Source organism: Corapipo altera, unplaced genomic scaffold, assembly GCF_003945725.1.
Source record: "Corapipo altera isolate COAL_440 unplaced genomic scaffold, ASM394572v1 181, whole genome shotgun sequence".
Classification (NCBI taxonomy): domain Eukaryota; kingdom Metazoa; phylum Chordata; class Aves; order Passeriformes; family Pipridae; genus Corapipo; species Corapipo altera.
Genome location: NW_020884999.1, coordinates 212,313 through 234,084, shown reverse-complemented (window position 1 = coordinate 234,084; position 21,772 = coordinate 212,313). Strand labels below are relative to the sequence as shown.

The following is a 21,772-nucleotide window of genomic DNA, read 5'->3' as shown; positions in this document are numbered from 1 at the left end:
TCAGGGCTGTGGCTCAGAATCCTAACAGGAGATACTGTGGGATCAGGGGAGAGCTGGAGGAGGATCACATGCACACCAGACCTATTATACCTGGAGATGGAAGCCTGTGTATTCAGGAGCTTGTTTTAAGAGCTTGTGTGCCTGTGTTTTCCATAACACTTCCCAATGAGATCCACCCGGCGTGTATGCATTTGAATTTTAAGAGCTTTGCATTCCAGGTCAGCGCGGTGCCTGACTCGGGACCCAACTTCCTTGTGAATGAAAAATAAAAAATAATGTAGAGTAAGGCGGCCTGTGTGCTGCTCTGGGCTGGGCTGTCAGGGTGTGCTGACTGCAGCATCCTCCTCTGGGTAAGTACAGCGTTCAGCCAAGGCTGCAGGTAACTCCCTTGTCTGGCCGAAATCCGCTGCATGACAGACGGCAATTTTCTGTGCTTGCAGGCAGGGCGAGGTCAGAGCGTCCTGTCACCGGGACTGGTGTAAATAGAGAGCAATTGGGCTGGAATTGGTGGTTGTGGTGATGTAAGAAGCGGTGTAAGGCAGAGGTGAAGCCAGACCCTAATGACAGCTTCTGCCTGCTCACAGAATTCTGCATAGAGATCAGCACTTCCAGCAACAAAAGAAAGTAGGTCAGTGCCAGGTCCCCCTCCCCGCCTGCGCGCTGGAAGCACATGTGTTGGATTACACGCCTGCAGATTGAAGCAGGAGTGACTGTGATGGGTTTTTTTCCTTTGGGAAGGTGCATATAAAAGCAATTCGGTGCTTTACAGCGACCGGTGTGGTCGCTCTCGCCATGAGGGTTTTCATGGAGCTGCTACATCCCCGATCCTTGGGGAGCTCTGGAACCTGTTTGCCTATTAAAATTGCAGGGGGGAGCTGCCCCGATTCCCTGGCAGCCCATCTGTGGTTTGGGGAGGGTGTGAGGCCAGCAGTGGCACCTGGGTGAGCATCTGGTCCCTGCCCATCCTCTGGTTCCCTGATCCTGAGCCTCTCCTTGCCTTGCTGCAGCCATAAAACTCCAGTTCTACTTGAACGATTACCCGACACGTTAATTGGGACTCCCGCTATGATTAAAAAGAAATTTCAGATTAAGCCCGCCATGCTGTATAGCTCAGGAAGAAAACATCTCTTTATAAACACAGCAGGAATGTGGGGACTCCATTATTACTATTTTCTTTTAACTTTGAGGAAACTGGCTCTCACTGCTGTTTAGACCACAAGGAGACAAGTGTGGCCGTCGCTCCACTATGGTCAGAGCTGAGCGGAAGGGATGCTTGCAGGGAGATAAAATTGCAGGGTGTTTTTCCTCCTTTTTTTTTTAGCTTAATGTGATAATCATAATGGATTTATCTTTGTAGACTTCAGTTCCTGTCTGGGTGGGAGACACAGGCTCTGCCACTCTTGGGCAGAGCTCAGAGGAACTTGTAGTTTCTACAAACGAGGTGAGGGGGCAAGTGTGGTCCCCGCAGAATATGGTATCTTGTGTATTTAATTTGTTACACAACCTTTGCAGAGGTGTTGTTGGCCAGCTCTGAAAACACCTCCAGCTTGCTGTGCCCCTGAGGAAAATCCCAGGTGAGCAGCATTGGGTTGTTGGTCCTGTTGTCCACTGGACACCGCTGGCCAGGTGATGTGCTCTGAGACTGGTGATAACCCTCTTAAACTCTCAAATATTTGCTCTATTTTTTTTCATTTTGGAAAACTGTAATGTTGTTTGCAGTCAAAATCCAGCCCTCTTCAATCAAACACTGCCTTCTGATGGAGAACATCATCCCAGGGTGTCTTCTCCAGTGAAGCTTTCTGTGTGCAGTAGTTTAGGTAGGACCTGCTGTAAATCCTGTTTGGATGAGTTCCCACTCAGCAGGGGCATGGGGAGCCTCCCCCTGCTCATCACACAGCAGGGGACCAACTCCAGTCCTTCCACAGCACCAGGAGATAACTGTGTATGTTCAATATCCAGAGCAGGAATCATTGCAGGTCTGCAGCATCCCAGCCCTGCCCTTGCTCCGTGCTGGACTCACTGAGCTGGTAGGCAAGGGCAGCAGTGGATTATCCCCCGCTCCCCCCTGGCTTTTTTTTCCCTTTAAACTTACCTTTTGGTGTTCCATCTGAAGCAGCATGAGGTGAGTAAACTCCACTGCTCAAAATAAGAGTGGATAAGCTCAGTTTACTTGCATTTATTCATGACTTCACCACTCCACTGGGGCCTGAAAATCAGAGCCAAAAGGAACTGCAGTGAAAATTGGCCTACATGCAATGGCTTTAAATAATCTGCCCTTTTGCTCTAGTTCTGGGTTGAGATGTGCTGGAAGCCTGAGGAGCTGGGATCTGCCTTGATGTAGGAGCTGCTTTTTGTTTTCTTTCCCTGGTGTTGGTTTTTCTGTATACAGTGTAACTTAGGGGAAGTTACAAAGCGGGGGGAGGGGGGGGGAGGAAAAAATCTCTTTAAGGATTGCTGCATTTAGTGCACGACTCAGAATTATCAGAATCAGCACAGTGAATTAGCTTTTATTTCCAAAGACATAAAAAATAAGAGAGAAAATAGAAATAAAACGATCAGCCAACGTCCCAAATATTGACACCTGGGAACAGAATTGGACTGAAAAACATAGTTCTGCTGGAAGAGGGAGGGTGCATGTTAATAGTGAGTTCTTGTATGCACTTGCATTTGTGCAGGTTGTTAAGGCAAATATGATTCCCAGATGACGTGTGGTACATGCATGTGCCTGACACTTGCACCAGTGAGGGAAGAAGTCACGCAAGCCGTCGGAGAGCCGAGTGCTCTGGGTGAGGCTCAGCTTCGGCATCCGAGCAGAAATAGAAATGGATCCATCTGCAAACCAGGTCATCGCCGCTCTTGTGCTTTTCCTCTTGGGCCCCCTTGAATCACATCATGATTTTTTCTCTCCCCCCCCCCCCCCCCGCCCCCCGCAGCTGGGATTACTTTTCACGTACTCTGCTCACATAATTGCCTCTAATAATTTCTCAGCTCTTGAGACAAATATGTCCACCTTCCCCCTTACACGGCTGCACGCTCCTGCTCCAGCCTCACGTCTCCTTCCTGCTGCTCCTGCCTCTCCTGAGTACTTCCCTCCTCTCTCACTGTTCCAACCTTGAGTTCCCATCTCCCTTCCTGGAGATACACCCAATTGATGGCGAGTGCTTCCCCAGCCTCTGTGTTATGCAGCTCTCTCACACAGATGTCCTTGGCTGGTCCCAGCGCTGCTCCTCACTTGGGAAGGCGATCCTACAGACACACAGGGAGATGGAGCATCACAGAAGGAGACACTGTCAGGCAGGGCTACTCCTCCGTGCCTCTCTGCTATCTGGATGCTGGCACCAACATTTCAGGGCAGTGCTGTGTCAGCAGCACGTGTGGAGGGGGATTTTGGAGGTTTCCCATCTTTGCTCTGCAGAAAACCCTTCCAGCCACCCAAGGAAGCCGGTGGCCAGGGTCCTGCCATGCCAGCTGGAGTGCCAGGGAGTCGAGGCAGGCTGTTAGCAACCCGTGGTATATTTAGTTCAGGTTTAACAGGGGCTCCATATGTGTGTGTTCTCTTGTTTCCTATTGCTTTCTACGTGCTAAGTAGATGCAGGAAAGAGTGGAGAAGCCTTCCCGTGACAGGGATGCGGTTTCGCTGCTCCGTGTTCTGTTCTCTTTGCAAGGCTGCTTCCCTGAGCTGTGCATTTAGGAAAGCATTAGTGTGAGAGCTGGAGAGGAACAAGTGTCCCAGGGACTCCTTTTATCAGGGATGGAGCCCTGAAAATGTGGTAAGGTCTTTCCAGTGACATGGTTCTGCTGAGGGACCAGGGCACACAGGGCTGTGGAACAGGACCCTGCAGGCAGCTGACTCTGTGCACCAGGTGGATTTTGCACATTTGGCCCTTCTCAGGACATTTTGGTGCCAAAATGGTCACTCTGCTTTTCCTTTTAAATTATTATTTTACAAATTTGCGTATTTCAGAATGAGGTTAAGGCATGAGTTGAAAATCATACGGATACTCTGTGATTCCCAGGAGGGCTAAACAGGGCTGATTCTGAGGACATGAGGTCATGCAAGGCACTTCCTGAGACAGAACACGCAGAAATGCTCCCTTAGAGAAGATGTGTGAGGAGCCAACACCTTTGATTACAGGATATTTCAGCTGTAGAAGGATTGTCTGAGGGAATAACTATGAAAACCTTTCCCAGGGAGAGCAATTTGTATGCACTATTGAGAAATCAGGTCTGAGAGAAGTTTCACTAGGTCTGTGGGAAAAAAAAAATAACCAAGTCATGCTGGTAGGCTCAAAGTAGAGGTGTTAAATCTTGGCTGCAAATTGGGGAAGGTGAAGCCCAGAGTCCTGTGCTGGGGATGCTGCAGTACCTGCCCAGGAACCGCAGGGTGGAGGGGGATCAACTGGTGCAGCTCAAGTTGAAGCAAAAAAAATATGTCTCTAAGGGATAGCAACACTTGCTGGGAGTGGGATTTGCTTCTCTGGGAAACAAAGTGTATGGATGTGGGGGAGAAATGGAAATCTTCCTGGGCAAGTCAGCAAATAACCAAGAGTTTTGTTATTCCATAACGGCATCTGAAATCCAGTCTGTCATAGAAACAGTTTTAATAGAAGTGTTTTGCTTTTGACCCTGTGTGTCAGAGTAGCCCCTGAAAAGCAGGAGGTGAGCTTTTACTGTTTCCATCTGATTTTGGTTTTCCTCCTACTCTGTTTTTTTTAAATCTTGTGTCCCTCAGGCAGGTTCAGACAGGCAGGATGCTGGGTGTGGGTGCAGGAGCCTCTCAGGGTGTAGCAGGACCTGGCTTTGGCAGGATAGAGGATTCAGACACAAATGCCATGCCCAGAGATGTTCTGGTGGCCAGAACATTATTGTTAATCACAATTTTGTACTTGGGCAGCAGCAAGGTGCCTCTGTAAGTGTCAGCTGTAAGTACAAAATAAGCCCCATCTCCCAGAGCTTCCCAGTACCAGCAATGCCTTTTGTCCCTGAGCAGGATCAAAGGTTGGGTTGCAAACCACTGACTTCTGCCTGGAGCCAGGGGCGCCTTCCCTGGGAAACAGCTCGACTCTTTTCACCCGAATGAGACATGTAACTTTAAACCCATGATTTAGCATCCCCCTTTTAGCTGGAAAATACAGGATTCAGAGCATCTGGCGGGTGCTGCAGTGTGCTGCGAGGAGGAGACCGCAAACAAATGGAGAGGAGAAATGGAAAAGAGGAAGGAAATTTTGAGTAATGTTAGGAAGTGTTTTACAAAGCAGATGGCAAACAACGCCTGCCTGACCCTCTGCCTGTCTGCGGCACAGGGGCTGTGACAGCCGACTCGCTGCGAGCGGGGAGTGCAGTAAGCTGTCCATAAATCAAAAGCACCGAGACTATCAAATTTGTTTATTACTTGGGGTAGTGCCGCTGTGTTCGAGTCATGTAGCTATTTTGTTTCATTTCTTCTAGCTGTGTTTCCAAAAAAAAAAAGATTTGTTGGAACATAACTATACCATTCTCTTTATCATTTGATTCTTTCTTTCCTTTTTTTTTTTTTTTAATTTTTTTTTTCCTCTCAGAAGATAGCAAGTGAGCCGTGGTGGAGCTGGTGGTGTTAATGTTCTGCAGCAGGAGTGAAATAGCCTGGAGATGTGCAGCGAGAGCAGGGGCGTGTGCCCTAAATAGGAGGGTTAAACAGGGCTTATTCTGAGGAAAGCAGTAATTGCAGCTTGTGTGAAGCAGTAATATTCTTTTGTGCATTATTTACCCAGGAACATCTGCTAATACATATACATTCTCCGGTGCATGTAAACAACTTGTGCAGGAAGAGGATTAGGAGATTTATAAAAAAATTAGAAGCAAGTTAAAAGGGCAATTAGAAGAGCAGAAAGAGATATTGAGCAGTGAATTAGGGAGGATATTTTAACACACAATCAGAGCTCCCCGAGACGTATTCAGAGCAGAGAGAAGGTAAAAGAGAAAATTGGCCAATTACGAAATGATAGCAGGGAATTGGTGACATGAGAGAAGGTAATGGCTGATTTGTTAAACAGTTATTTTGATTCTGTTTTCACAAAGGAGGAAGAGGATGGAGGGCAGCTCCGGAAAGGACTCGGGCTGTGCGGATGAGGGTGGGGATGAGATGAGGAGCCTGCAGAGAGATATAAAGATCCATCTGCAGAGTGGCTGGGCGTGGGGAGAATTTCACCCACATTCACAGGGTGGGGGGAAAAAATGGATTTTAGTGAGCAGCTCCTTACAGCAGGGGGCTGGGTAGCCAGGGGCTGGTGTTATAACACTCACTTTTGTTCACCAAATTGGCTGCTTTTGGGTGGAAACCAGGGAGGTGATCACTGAGGTGACTGATCCTTCTCCCTGTTGAAGGATATTTCTCTGGGAAAGGGGAGGACAGAGATGGATGGGGATTCTGGAGAGTTGCTGCTCCTGGGGCTACTTTTATGTGGGTAGAGATGTTTTTGGCTTGTCAGTGTGACACCTTCACAAAAACACACATTGCAAAGCGTGAGCACCTGTGTCCTGCTTTCATAGTTGCTTTTGCTCCCATCTGTAACCCACAAACTCAAGAATACAAGGGCATCCCTGGAATCACTGTTCCCATCAGCACTGGTGTCAGTATCTCATGTTTCACCAAAGCAGTGGTGAGCTGGATGCAGTAAAGGAGAGAAAAAGACTGAGGGAAGAAGGGGATAATGCCAACCAACAGGACCTCAAGGAAATAGTAAGAGATGGAAAGGGAAATACTCTTGGTAGTGCAGTGGGAAATGGGCTCTTGGGAGGTGTTCCTGCAGGAGTGGTTGAAGCTAAGACAGGGAAAGAATACACAGACAGGGGATTTAGGGAAGGATGAACTTGAAGAACTGCAAAAAGTGTTATTTAGCTGCAAGAAATGTGAAGTGATGCTTTTGTTCTGCTCTGTCCCCTCTGAAGAGGGGTACGTGTCACAAAGCAACTTTCTGAGACGAAGGAAATAATTTGGAATTGGTGCTGGGGGGACAAAAGTGTGGTCTGGGAAGCAATGGGGAATATAGGAGAAACTGCGGACTCATGGTGTCGGTTTAGACTGATAAACTGAAAATTTATTCTCAGTATCCAAGAGGTGTTTGGTTTTCATCCTGCCTGGGAGGATAAAAGAGATGCAGTGTTGCGTGGTTTCTGTTTTCAAAGCATGTACGAAAAGCTCCATATTAGCAATTATGGGATGAAACTGTGGAAAAGTGGTACAAAGGAGAGAAAATTGGCTCCGACTCAGGAAACGGGATTCTGCTGCCGGGAGTGAGTTTCCAGAGGCACAGTCTGGGGTCTCTTCTGGGTCCTCTGGTGTTTATTTTTTTTAATGGAAAGGATTTGCACGAACAGCCCAAAGTCAGAGCGTTGAAGCTCACTGATGGAAAGAAAGGAAAAGCAGCCAGAGCGACAGGGTCTCGTCTCATCTGCCAGAGCAGCACAGACTGGAGAGCACTAAAGGAAAGGGAAACCAGTGAGCAAATAAATGCTCAAGTGACACGTTTCCCAGGGGAAGCATTTGGATCTCGCAGGGAGCTATTGGGAGTGTCTGCCCATGTTGGCAACAGGCAGCCTGTCTGCCTGAACCCCAAGAGGGATCAATGCACGTCTGAAGGTTGAGCTTGGGATGGGAACATGTAGAGGTTTAGGTTTACAGAATCACAGAATCATTTAGGTTGCAAAATACCTGTAAGATCACTGAGTCCAACTGTTAACCCAGCACTGCCAAGGCCACCACAAAACCATGTCCCCAAGTGCCACATCTACACATCTGTTAAATCCTTCCTGGGATGGTGACTCCATCACTGCCCTGGGCAGCCTGTGGAAGGGTTTGACAACCCTTCCAGTGAAGACATTTTCCCTGATATCCAATCTAAATGTCCCCTGGAGCAACTTTGAGGCCATTTCCTCTCATCCTATTGCTTGTCACTAGGGAGACGAGACCAACCTTCTTTCAGGGAGTTGTGGAGAGTGAGAAAGTGTTTCCTGAGCCTTCTTTTCTCCAGGCTGAGCCCCCCCAGCTCCCTCAGCCCCTCATCACACCTGTGCTCCAGGCCCTTCCCAAGCTCTGTTCCCTTCTCTGGACACGCTCCAGCCCCTCAATGTCTTTCTTGTTATGAGGGGCCCCAAACTGAACTCAGGATTCAAGATACCTCACCAGTGCTGAGCCCAGGGGAATGATCACTGCCCTGGTCCTGCTGCCACGCTATTGCTGGTACAAGCCAGGATGCCCCTGGGCACATGCCAGCTCATGTTCAGCCACTGTCAACCAGCACCCCCAGGTTCAGGTACCTCTCCAGCCACTCTGCCCCATGCCTGGAGTGCTGTATGGGATTGTTTTGACCTGAGTGCAGGACCAGCATGTGGCTTTCTTGAACCTCATCCCGTTGGCCTCAGCCCATCAATCCAGCCTGTACAAATGGGAGCATGTGAACCACTGTCCAGCATCACCTCAGAGCGGCCACGGTGCCTTCTGCCACCTTGGGGTTCAGCTCTTTAGCCCAGGGACTTCCCTGTCAAAACCTTTGGTGTCTGGGAGCAATTCTAACGAAATCCCAAATTTCTCCAGCTCGTCTCCAGCCTGATCCAGACCATCTCTGGCAAGTCACGGTGATACCTACGTCCGCTCGACTGGAGAGATGCGTGCTTGGAAGTTGTGGGAGCGCTGCTTCGGAGAAGAGGGGATTTCTGCCAGGCCTCAGAGCAACATTCAAAATGCATGAAGACATGCTGTAGGAAGGGATTGGGGGAAAGACACACGAGCGTGAACCAGGGGCCATGGTAGAGCTGAACCGCGCAGATGGGAAGTTTGTTATTGAGGCTGAGTGTCAGAGCATGCCATAAAAATTTAGTTTATCGTCAAAGAGCTGTGGTTGTGGAAGAAGGATGGGAGCGGGGAGGGATGGCAGCTAAGGAGAAGGCAGGGGGAATATCAGAAACCTGTAGTCCTTGTGTGTCCTGGTTTGGGCTGGGTTAGAGTTGGTTTTCTTTCTAGTACCTGGTATAGTGCTGTGGTTTGGGTTTGGGATGAAAATTATGTTGATAACACACCAATTTTTAGCTGTTGCTCAGCAGTGTTTACACTGAGTCAAGGACTTTTCTGCTCCTCATCCCACCAGTGAGGATGCTGAGGGGCACAAGAATCTGAAAAGGAACAGAGCCAGGACAGCTGATCCCAACTGACCAAAGGGATATTCCAGACTGTATGGAATCATGGTCAGTATATAAACTGGGGTCAAAGCTGACTGAGCATTGGTCAGCAGGTGGTGGGCAATTGCATTGTGCATCATTTGGTTTGTATACTCTGATTCTATTGTTGTTATTATTTATTTCTTCAATTTCTGTCCTGTTAAACCATCTTTATCTCAACCCATGAATGTTACTTATTATTCCCAATTCTCTCCCCCATTCCACTGCAGTCAGGTGGTGTTTAGCTACCTGCCAGGTTAAACCATGACACTGTGTCAAGAGACATCTCCTATTTAGCAGTGTATCATGTCTCCCTCCTGGTTTCTAAACAGTCCCCTTTATCACTAAGAGTTAGAGTGCTTGATTGACAAGGCTTGTAATACACCATAGAGTTGCCTTTATTTTTCCTACATGTTAAAGGAAAAGATACTAAAAATACAATTATGGTTTTGAGCCAGGCGTAGTCTGTTCTAATATAATTCATCTCAAAGACTATCCACCGTGCCTGCTGCACCCAAATAATTTATAAAACATTAGCATCTCCTGTGCTGACATTTCACTCCTATATTACAGGAGTTACATGCAGACTTAAAAAAAAATTAATAAAGTGCTTCTCTTCTTCATTCTCCCACTGAGAGCTTTGATTTCCAGAGTATGAAACGAAATAACCAACATAACAACATTCTCCACTTCTAAGGGACAGTGCCAGACTCATTCAGTTGCTATTGGTTATAGAGAGTAGGACATGAGGGAGCTATTTCAGATCACGGATTATTTGTTCTGGCTGCATTGGACATCCCTTTAGTGGAGCTTTAGAGCCCTGTAGACAGAAAAGTTTGAGTAGGAGCTGGAAGGCAGAGGGCTTGATGAAGTAACCTCTTCCTTTCTCCTCCCAGAATTAGTCTTGCTATTCCCCAAGAAGGTTGTTTAAAAGAGAAGCATCCAAGCCTCTGCCCTTCCTCACTTGTAAGACGGACAGAAAAGGTCATGCCCTTCCAGGTTCCCCCTCCCACCATCCAACTGCTTGTAACCATAAGTGCATTGGGGAAGTTTCTTCTTTTTTTTTTTTTCCATTGGGAGTTTCCCGTTTCATTTCCAGATACCTCCAAGGGATCTGACACTGTGTAAATACCCTCTCCCCCTCCCCAAAGCAGTTAGGAGAGCGGATTTCCCAAGATGGCCCATTCTTCCTGAAGCTAGTGGTGTGTCTGATGGAAAACACAAGCCGTTTCCTTTGGGATTTCCAGCCCCACACGTGAGGTACAGACTGAAAACATGCTGGGATATGGTTAGGAAATGAACAGCAGCCTTTTCTTGTCCAAGATCACTTTTATTTCCCTTGTTTCATTAACTTCAGTGTCTGTTTGGTCTCACACATCCACGCTGACAGGGAATTCACACCGACTGCAGAATTTGGGCAGCACCTCTCTGAGCCCGTGGGCTGCCATCGGTGAAGCTGCCAGCTCTGCTGTGCCCCCGACCAGCAAACGCATCCCTCCACCACGGGGTGTAATTTGGGATGAGGGGAACAGGCAGACCTGCTCCCTCTCCTCCACCTGGAAGGGGCCACAACCCCCTTCATATGGCTCTCTTGGACCATTGATATCCCTCTCCTACCACGGACCAGAAGCCCTGGGCTCTGCGCTTCTCACTGGTCCTCTATGAGCTGTAGTTTCCCCCTTCTCTGACCCTTCCCATGATACAACCTGTTCCTTTTAAGAAACAAAACCTCTCCTGACGCTGTCAGGACTGTCTCCAGCCTGGGAGCTGCTCCTTGCTGCCCCAGTGAAAACCTTAGTCCAGCTATAAAGGTCCTCACGCCACCGACATGGCTGGGAAGCCCCTCTCTGCCTCCAGCCCCAAAATAGCCCCTTTCTTCCCCGGGGCCTTGTAGCGCTCTCCAGAGACAGAGCTCTATGGCTCTATTTATTTGGGCTAATTAATCTCTCTCTCTCTCTCCCCTGTTTACAAATTAGGGTGTAAGGGTGAGTTTTGGCTCTCTGGATATGGACTTTGCTGCACCGCACACAACCCCCCCACCCACCCCTCCCAAAGTTTAGTGCTCTGAATTGCTGAGAACATTGGTCCACTGTGGTTCCCCCGCACGTACTGAGCCCGCCCGATGGCTTTCAGCATCTGTAGGCACTGCTGCCGGTTTGTTTTCTTGAGAAAAACCAAAAAAAAAAATCATATACTGGTCTGCTATAAATTCAACAATACAATCCTTAGTTCTGAAGATATAGTTTCCATATAGTTTATAAACATTGTAAGACATACATATGGATAATTGAGGGGAAAGGGGAGAGCCTGTGCATCTGCTGGGGGTTTTTTTCGGATGTGTGAACATGGTTACAAAAAACACACCTCCTGCGGGTACCTCATTTCTTTAAGTGTTGGGTTTGTTGGGGGTTTTTTTGTTAATTCCACCTCTAATCAGTCTTTCCTTTGGTTGTTGGCTACTCCAAGCCCAGCAGGCAAGCCCTGTTCTGCTGTAATGCCTGAGATATTCAGGGGTTTGAGATTGTCTTCTAAGAGATTCCCAGCCAACTTTGGCCTCTGGGTTTGGAGCCAAAAGGGCTAAAACATGGGAGAACCAATGTCCTTATTACATCGGTATCAGTGTCCTTGCACTCACTTTCAGAGAAACAGTGTAGGCTTAATTGGTGATGGTTTTTACAGCAATTATGTTCCTTTCAGTAATTGGAGGGGTCGTTCGGAGCGCTCTCAAATGAACAGGATTTCACAAGAGCATGGATACAGTCCATTTGTCCGATTGCTGTCACCGACGAATTGGCTACCGTCCCTGTTATCTGCTTTTTGTAAGGTTGGCTTTTTTTTGTTGTTGTTGTAGGTGCTCGGTTTAGGCTGTTTGTGACAAGGTGTGATAATGCCTTTTAATCTGCTCCCGCTGCGTTCGGCACAGTCCGCGTTGGCAGCCCGGCCGGGCACCGAGAGACCGTCAGAAGCCGAGACAGCGTTCTTCCCTTCGCCAGGCCAACGCTAGCCACGTACAAAAAAAGAAGAAGAAAAGAAACTCTGGTCCTTTGTAGATTGGTGGCAGTACAAGCTCCGCTCTGTCCGTGGCTGGGGGCTCAGCGGATGACAGCCGCCAACACCACCATAAAAACCAGGAGCGACGCCCTGAGCCCCGAGCAGCCGGCTGCCTGCTGGACCCCGCTGGGGGGGCGGATGGGCGTCCGCCGGGTACACTTACCCTTGCGTTTGGGGGACAGCGTTGGCATCACCCCAAAGCTGAATTTGTGCTGATAATCAGGCACATAGTCTGGAACCTCCTGCCCGTTTTTCCGCGGCCCCAAGGACACCGGTTTAGAGGTTCGGTTACGGCTTTTGTGGCTGGTGCAGTTCTTGCCGGGTTTGCGGTAGCCCGGCCGGGAGCCGGGGGGGCCGGCGGGCTGGCTGCTGTGCAAACTGTTCTCAGCCCCTCTCTCCTTCCCCTTCTCCTTGGAGGAGTGGTGAGGGTGGTGGGTTTTGGAGGCTCCTCTGTCCGCTGTGGAGAAAGTGTGTGTTTTCATCTGATGGAGCGACTCGGACCCTGAACAGTTCCTAAAGTCTTCTGCTCTTAGCACCTTGAGGTCCTTGCCATGCATCTGCTCGGGCGACTCGCAGATGACACTGGAGCTGGAGCCTCTGAACCTGTGCAGCCATTCCCAGAGGGAACGGGCTTTGCAGTCGCAGCTCCATGGGTTCCCATTCAGCCTGAGAAACTCCAGGGCTCCCAGGTGGGCCAGGCAGTCCCCCTGCAGCTCCGAGAGGCTGTTATTGAACAGGAAAAGGGTGGTCAATCTTCGGAGGTCATGAAAAGCCCGCCTGTGAATCCACTGCAGCTGATTTTGATGGATGAGCAGCCGATCCAGGTTTATTAGTCCCCTGAACGTGTTCTGATGGAGGCTCCAGAGCTTGTTTCCATGGAGAAAAAGATGGCTGAGGTTAACCAAGTCAACAAAAATATCATCCTGAAGGAACTCAATGTGGTTGTCTTGCAGGTAAAGGTATTGCAGGTTGTGGAGGCCACCGAATATCCCGCTGGGGAGGGAGCTCAGCCCGCACTTGTAAAGATACAAGGCATGGAGTTTCACCAGCCCTTGGAAAGTGTCTGCAGCTAAAGCCCTTAGGTAGCGGTTGTCCCCCAGGTCCAGCTCTTCCAGGTTGACGAACCCGTCGAAGGTGTTTGGGTCGATGAAGGTGATGTTGTTGGAGTAGATCCAGAGGGTGACCATGGAGGGGCTGAAGTGGCCCCGCAGCAGCAAGGTGATCTGGTTGTTCTGGAGAAAGATCCTCTCGCTGTCCTCGGGGATGCCCTCGGGGATGGTGACGAAGTTGTGAGCCTGGCAGCTGACAGTCATCGGGGAGGGGTAGCACACGCAGTCGGTGGGGCAGCCCAGGGCACTGGGCACCTTCAGCCCCAGCAGCACCAGCAGCAGCTCCGCAAACCCCCCTGTTCGGAGAGAGGGGAGAGCGGCGTCAGCGGGAACCGGGCACCTCCCGCCCACCCATCACTGCTGTGGAGACTATTCTGGGTGAAAAACGCCCCCAATTAACTCAGCCCTCCTCTCTGCTCATGAATTACCCACGCGGCTGTGATGAGTAGGCTCATCACCCACAGTAGTTAAAACGTGATGTATGGAGTACTCCCTGCCTCCTCGCCCTGCCTGCAACAGGCAGCTGGTTGTGCTCCCAGCCCGGAGCAGGCAGGAGAAACTTTCTCAGTGAGAATTCACGCTGGCAGTGCAGGCAGCAGAGCCCCTTGCCTGCAGGCAGCAGCGCCGTCGGGGGAAATTTCGCTGTGTGAGAGCAAACAGAGGAAATGCAAACCCTTTTCTGTGCCCACCCCTCCTTATAATGCATCTCTCAAATCGCCTGCACTTACGTATCGGAGAGGAAAAGGTACAGAGATTTAGCAATTCCCAGTGAACCACCTAAAATTACACGTGGGCAGTGAATCTGCACAGCACACCCTGCTCTGCCAAAGGCACAGACCCATCCCCATCATCTCCTTTGACTACAGTTGTTAGACACCACCATCCACCCTGAAACCCAAGTGATTTGCAGGAAAATATGTTGTCAGCAGTTGGTGGGAAAGGCTGAGCCGAAAACTCCGTTTGGAAGTGGGATGCTCAGACATATTTCTAAATGGATGTCCTGTGGCAAAGCATATTGCATCCTCTAATGCTACAGTATGTGCTTGTGACTGGGGCTTTCTCACAGCAGAGAAGCAGAGAGTGAGGCAGGAATCATCCCTTCCCTCTGCTCAGCTCTCAGAGCACCGGTTTCACCACCCCGCTCCCGTCTCGCTCCCACTCCTCATACCAGGCTTGCTTTCAGGCTATTCCTTCTGTGCCGAGTGGCTTTTCAGACTCATTGCACCAGACTTGTCATTTCTCATTCAGATTTTCCTCCTAGATTTGGCTTTTTCCTCTTATACGCAAAATTTGCTCATGTCTAATGAATTCTGCCTCTGGACTTTACAGGGAAAAGGAGTAATAGCAGAGCAGCGCACAGCTGCCGGTGCCATCCTGCCCACGAGTTCTACTCAGCTTGTAATAATCTGAAAAACGAGAGTGGAAGTGGAGTTCATCTCTAATTACTCAACGTCGTTATCACCAGCTAGTCCAAGATCCTGGACCCCTTGGGCTTTTACAGTCCCTCTCCTCAGTGCCTGCAGCCGAATACAAGTGGGAGGCACAAAAACCTTACTGTTTTCTTATTAATTCTGTTTGAAATATAACTCCATGGTTGCTGTTGCCTTTTGCCTGGTATGGAGATCTATTACCGTTTAGTTAACAGCAGGTGACCCGTCCATCTGGACCCATCCTTTCAAGGCAAAGTTGTCACATATTTTAGATAAACTAGGTTATTCAGACTCTCCATAAATCACCAGTAAGAGGCGGTCAGGAAAAAAAATAGCATTGCTGCCCAAAGCATTGGACCAAGCCTTGGCTGCGATGGCAATGGGGAGGACAACTTCCAGGCGCTGCCCTTCAGGAACAAAGCATCGGCTACCAAGAGGGATGTCTCATCCCTGCACCACTGCCAAAAAGGGGGTGATGAGTCGGGAACGCTTAATTCGCGACAACTCCTACGGCTGTGTAGGAAAAGGAATGTTCTCCAAGTCACCACCGTAGCATTTTGGCTTTGCTGTCGTGCCTTTGCGATGAGCGAGGGGCTGTGCTGGTGGGAGCATCGTGCCAGCGCTGACTACCCAGTGCTCCCTGCCAAAACAGGAGCCCTCGCTGCAGCTCACCGTGCAGGCGCCGCCTGGGAAACAGTGGTATCCTGAGGATATTGTGATTATCCGAGTGCCAGATAACGATGGAAAAGATAAAACTATGTTTGCAGATATATTCCGCTGGGTGTTTTTTACCCGCGGATGTGCTTCGCCAAGGTGGGACGGCTTCACGTTCCCCGTCTTTACCTCGGTGACACTGGAGTTTGAAGCCTTCTGTAGGTCTTATGTTTATTAGTAAAATCCTGCCAGGCACAAGTGCTGCGACGATCTCCCACATGCAGAGTCTGTTATTGCAAATACCAAATCACAAGGGTCTGAATCAATAAACCATCTCCCAGCTATACGCAGCAGGTTGGAAGATTACATATTGCTTCCAAACAACAGTTTTATGCGCTCTTCCATGACACGACAGTTGCCAGGCTAACGGGATTACTGACGGGAGGTGGAGCCGGGCAGGGATCTGGGAGCATAGACGATTTCACGTATGGGGATGGTGATGACAGGCAGCTGTTAGCAGCGCGCGGCGATGGACGAAGGCAGCCTGGGTCTCCCTGGAGCATGGCCAAGGTAGAGGCTTCTGCCGAGAGGGAACTCAGTGTTTAACAGCTCGCTGCCTGCAGGGATAACTCCAGAGGTAAAGGTCAGAGGGAACTGAGTCCATCTCTTTATTTAACAGGCATCTGTGAGTTAACGGCTGGAGGTCCTATGGAGAGGGAGATGTGACTCCTGCAGCCATGGATGGCGGTGGGGACAGCCTGGGTTGTTGCTGGTTGTCAGCTTCCCAAGAGTATGATGGTAGGGAGAAAAGGCAGGGATGTGTTTCTGCTTATGTGCTGCAACTGAGGAAGAAGGAGAATGGGGAAATGGAAGGCTGGATATTTAGGAAAAAAGGGTGAACAGCGGAGCAGGACTTGGAAAGAGAGTAGGTTTAGATTAGATATAACAAAGGTATTCTTCCTTATGAGGGTGGTGAGGCCCTGGCACAGGTTGCTCAGAGAAACTGTGGCTGCCCCATCCCTAAAAGTGTTCAAGGTCAGGTTAAACAAGGCTTGGAGCAACTTGGTCTAGTGGAAGGTGTCCCTGCCCATGGGAGGGAAGATGGAACTAGATGGTCTTTAATATCCCTTCCAACCCAAACCATTCTGTGATTCTATGAAGGTCTGGACTCCCCAGTGGATGCAAACAAGGCGCATGATCTCATCGAGGATGCTTTCCCTCCAAGCCCGTAAAACCTGCTGATTGTCTAGTGCTGTGAGAAGCTGCTCCTGAGATGCCCTGGTGTTGGTCACAGTTTAAATCTGGAAATGAGACCCCCAAGAAGCAAAGAGGTTGTGGTCATGGAGCCATGAAGCTCCTGAAGCTGGTAACACCAGTGTTGCATTATCCAGCAGCCTAGTCCCAGCAGGATAAGACAGCCAGGAGCACTTTGATCTCACTGGGCTTCCCAGGCAGCAAAGCAAGATGGGAACTTCCCAAGATGTCCCAGCCCAGCTCTCCTGATAGTCTGACCCTGTCTAACTTGTTGAACTTGTTATTCCTGATTCAGCCCTTTCAACTTCATCTTGTAAAGGTTGTGAGGCAGATGGAGGGTCACCAGCCTATGTGTCAGAGCTCACCAGGGAGGGAGAGCTTCAAAAGCAGCACAGAAAAATCCTACAGAAACCTGCTGGTGAAGTGAGTAAAACCAAATCCCCACTGACATGGATAAAACCAGCAAAGGGGTGTTTATCTCCTGCCTTTCTCCCACTGACACGCTGTGTCACCCCGGCTTCTGCTCGCCGTGTCCTTCTGCCGCCTCCTGCTTCTGACTGAGGTTTCAGTGATTGGAATGAATTCATCCGACTGTCCAAACCATTTCCCATGTAGCACCCCTCTAATTGAGCATTAATTAGGCATCAGTTAATGAATGCTTGAAATAATTCATCTTTGGATGCGTCCAGTTTGCAGTCTTACTTTTAACAGCATTAGACTCATTATTAGATTAACATCGTTATAAATGTTCTCCATTACCTGCTTGTTTCCATTGTCTTAGCCTTATTACCGAGAGTGAAAATCACTCCTCCCGCATGCATTATTGATGAGTAAGGACTTTCTATATGTAGCACGGGATTAATTGTTATACAGTGTAATGCATTTAGCGTGAAGCCTCGATTTGTGCAGGAGCTGAAAGCAGCCAGAAGAATGCAGACGCCCGGAGCCGGCGTGCTCGGCCAGACACTGCACATCTCTCTCCAGCCCAGACCAGGTTCCTCCCGGGCCGGTGCCAGCACAGGAAGAAATTTGAAAAAAAAACCAACCTTGGTTTGATACTCGGGATCAAAGGGGAAGGTTTGAAGGGTTGGAGCGCTTCTCTGCCATGGCAGCAGGGACACTGGCCTCTGCAGTGCCACTTGCTCCAGAGAGCCTGGTGTACCTGCACCAGCAGTTTTCTTGCTTTGTAAGATTTATAATACTTTACTATATCTCCGAGCAAGGCAGAGTCTTGGTTTCTTTAGGACAACATGGTGCCACTTCTTTTCATTAGGAGTCTCAGGCTTGAGGCAAATACATCACTTGGGACAAGGATGGATGCTTTGTCCCTGGGGGATGCACCTGCAGAACCCCCCCAAAAGGCAGCCCTGCCACAAACCCCCACCACCTCCTGTGCATTCCCTCTTGGCAAGTTGCTGTTCTCCCACAGACTCTTTCACCTCTCCACCCGGACAAGCTTATATGGGTCACAGCCCTTCTAATTCTCCAGCAGGAGAATCCGCTCTCGAGGATGGAGCAGGTTGCTTCTCTTCCAAATCTCTCCTAAACCGCCATCTGCTTTGGGAGACCCATCTTAGCTCATGTCTACATGCAACTTGACTGCCTGCTTACTGTGTCCATTACTGGGGCTGCTCAAGCTGTTAGATTTATAAGCTCTTTAGAGCAAAGCCCTCGTCTTCTGGTTGCTGATTTATGTATCTTTACTGCCATAAAACACTATGTATAGCTACTACATAATATAAATAATAATACTTAACCAGAGTGTGCTACAAGTGGGGAGAAAGCATCTGGCTTCTGCTCGCAGACGGGATTATCAAAAAGGGAAAAGCTTCCTCATCACTCACCCTCTTCTGAGGCCAAACTCACACCTGGTGTAACACCACCACTTCGCTGTCAGTGAGCTCCAGAGAGAGATTTTCCTGCCCCTTCCCACTCTGCATCTATCAAAGGATGTTTTCTAAATTCACCCTGAGCAAACTAGTGCACAAAGACATGACAACAACCCCCGGGGAAAGTACACTTTGAAACTTGGGAACAAATTCAGAATTGGATGTTCACATAGAGAGAAACTGTTGTTCAGGGAGAAAAAGAAGCCTCAAACGTTCACAATTTCATCATCCAAGTGAAGGACAATGAAAGACAAGGCCAGAACAGTAACAGCAACTGGGCATGAGCCAAGAGCCAAACTCCGGATCTGGGACGGTTTGACAAAGCGGTGTCAGACCTGTGCTCAGTGGCTGCAGGGTTTATTTCCTCTTCTTCTTCTTCTTTTTTTTTTTTTTTTTTTAGCAAAACAGAGGGTAAGATAAACAAGCCAATCCTGATTGTTACATAGCCTAAATTTCCCAGTGAGCAGCAGCTTGCTTGCAGCCTCTCTGCAAAGCCCCTTAGGTGCTGCCCCGTGGTCCTGCAGTGCTCAGCAGCAGGAGCATCCTCTCTGGGATTCCTCCCAAAACATCAGCTACAGCTCCCAGCACCAGGACACAGTACAGGGCTTTGCTTTCTGCACGAGCTGCCTTTCAGCCAAAGAGTGGCAGCCACCCATCCACCTTCATCATTTTATTACTTTTTTTTTTTTGCGACCGGTGTCATAAATAACTGACAGATCCCAGCTGTTTGGAATTATGGTTTCTGATGGAGTGACAGCTGCTCCCAATCCCCCAGTCATCACCCCGGCAGTTCTGGAACATTTCAGCAACATAAAAATCATTGGAGATAATTTCGGTTTTGCATAATTTGGTTAGGCAAGCTGTGATTTAATGGCAATTATGACCTCCGAGGCAGAAGATGAGCTTGGAGGCTACTGGCTTCACACGACTTTAGCTCGGGGTGCAGCATCAGGGATGTTCCAGGGAGATGGTACTACAAGAAAAAAACCCCTTCTCCAGCAGCTGGAAATTGCCTTCCTTGGCTGGAAAGTGGAAAGACAGTTCCCAGAGGAAGAAGCATACAAGGAAATTTGGAAGGAATAGTGCTTAAGAAAGCTTTGGGAAGAGGCTGGTGCCAAAAGATGCATTGGGAGGTACTTTCTAAAGAAAAGCCAGGAAAATGTTGTAGACTGGGGAATGCTGTAGCCCCTACAAACCCTTCTGTGCCACAGTATCTCACGTGTTAACTGGTAAAAAACCTCCTCTTGGTCACCCTGACATTAAGAAGCAAATCCTTCTCCTGCAACTGAGATGGGAGAGTGGCTGGAATCAGGAATGGGCAGCATTCCCTTTGCAGGCAGCTGCCTGGTCTGTGGGCACTGCCCTTTGCTCTCCCCTCTCACAGGGTCTCCTGCTCTGAGCTGCGTTTCCTCCTCTCCCTGGTGCTTCTCATCCATCCCAGAAGCCCTTGGTTTGCATTTCTCCTGTGGTGACTTGACCGGAGCAAACCTTTGGGCAGCCAAGTTGTGCTGGGAGGCCAGCTAAGAACGGAGAATTGTGCTCAGGGATCTCTGGGGACATCCTGGTGTTTCTGGCTGGGGGCAAAATGTGGCTTAATAGCAGGAAAAGCTTTTGTCTGGAGATGAGAAGGTCCAATCTCCCCCCTCTGTCACAGCTGCCAACCAGCTTGGACCTTGCTGTGCACTAAAGCTCAGGGCAGAGACCTGGGCTCAGCAGCACCCCAAAATCAAGTCCTTTAGAATACTGCAAGTTCAATTTACATTTGCTGACCCAGTATCTGGAGCTATTCACCTTCCTGCACCAAAGTCAAGGCCAAGGTCACCTGGAAGTTTCTGGACGGTGGTCATTAACTCCTACTGCAGTTTGAAACCAGACCATAAATTTCATAGTGTAATAATGTAAAAATCAATAACTCTGTTTGAAACAATAGCTTTGTCTTCCATTTCAGCCGGCTCTGATATCTCCCCACGGACCACGTCCCTCTGAATCACACAAATAAAGAGAGAGGAGCGATGGGTGGCAGGGAGGCTGCTCTCCTGCCAGGTGCCCAGCCCCTCCATCGTTACAGATTCAATTAGTTAATTTATTCCTCTCTTGCAGTTAAACTCCAGGATGATTTAAAAGGAAAAAAAAGGAGCCTTTTATACTCAGTCTCTCTGACATCCCGTCCGACATAATGTCCCTGAGGCTTTCCATGTGAGAGATGCCCAAGCCCCTGCTGCCCATCACCATGGGCAGCACAGCCAAAACCCAACATACTTTTGGAAAGACACAGAACCAACTCACACAAGCAAAAAAAAAAGAAGAAAGTCCACCCTTTTCCAGCTCTGGCTTTTTGGGCGAGGGAGGTCTGGCTTCCTTTGCTTGCTTATTTTCCGTTGTTTGCTGTAGCACTGGCTTGAAATATACATTGAGAAGCAGGATTGTCTTTCACATGTTGGTGGATGTGTGATCCTCAAAAACAAATTAGCACCGATTCACTTCTATATAGAGTGCAGCCGTCAGGGAATCACTCCTGAATTCACAGCGAAGGAAAGTAATAATGCTTCCAGCGTGCTAATCCTCTCCAAGAGCAGCCCCTGAACTCTCTCCTGGTGCTGGAGGCACCACTGGAAATTACAATTGTACTGAAAAAATAATAAATAAGTACCGAAATTGGCAGGGTTTGTGCTAGTCCAGAGGATTTGTACCCTAATGTGGAACTCCCTGTTTAATTAGCACTCCTCTCTGTCTGCATCTCCTCCTCCCGCTCTTGAGCTAAAGAAAAAGGGGGAAAAAGGAGGTCAATGATGGAAGTGGCTGTGGGATTGAAACTCAGCTACAGGAACTTGTTTAATTTAAATGCTTTTTTCAGGACTAAAATACAGAGAAGCAGAGGGAGTGTAGAGTGTGTTTTCCCCGTGCAATCTGCTCTGCTTAACCCCAGTTCTCAGTACACCTTCCTCTGCAGCCATGCCCTTGGAGTACAGCTGCAGTCAGATGCTGCTGGTCCTACTGCAGGAACGGGGCACAACCCTGGTACCTCGGTGCAGGTTTGAGAGAATACTATGTAGATCAGAGGCTGGGCTGCTGCTTGCACAGAGTTGGAGACAAATCATTGGGATAGGATGGGATGGGATGGGATAAATAGAATGGAATAGAATAGAATAGAATAGAATAGAATAGAATAGAATAGAATAGAATAGAATAGAAT

General features: G+C 48.9%; 1 protein-coding gene across 1 annotated transcript in view; it reads right to left on the bottom strand.

The window, feature by feature from the left end:
- Positions 1–11,583: 11,583 nt before the first annotated feature.
- RTN4RL1 (reticulon 4 receptor like 1) overlaps positions 11,584–21,772 on the bottom strand; it is a 29,386-nt gene continuing 19,197 nt past the window's right edge. The window contains exon 2 of the mRNA XM_027666904.1: positions 11,584–13,648. Coding sequence (XP_027522705.1) covers positions 12,285–13,648 — 1,364 coding nt within the window. The 3' untranslated portion in view covers positions 11,584–12,284. The remainder of the gene's footprint in view (positions 13,649–21,772) is intronic.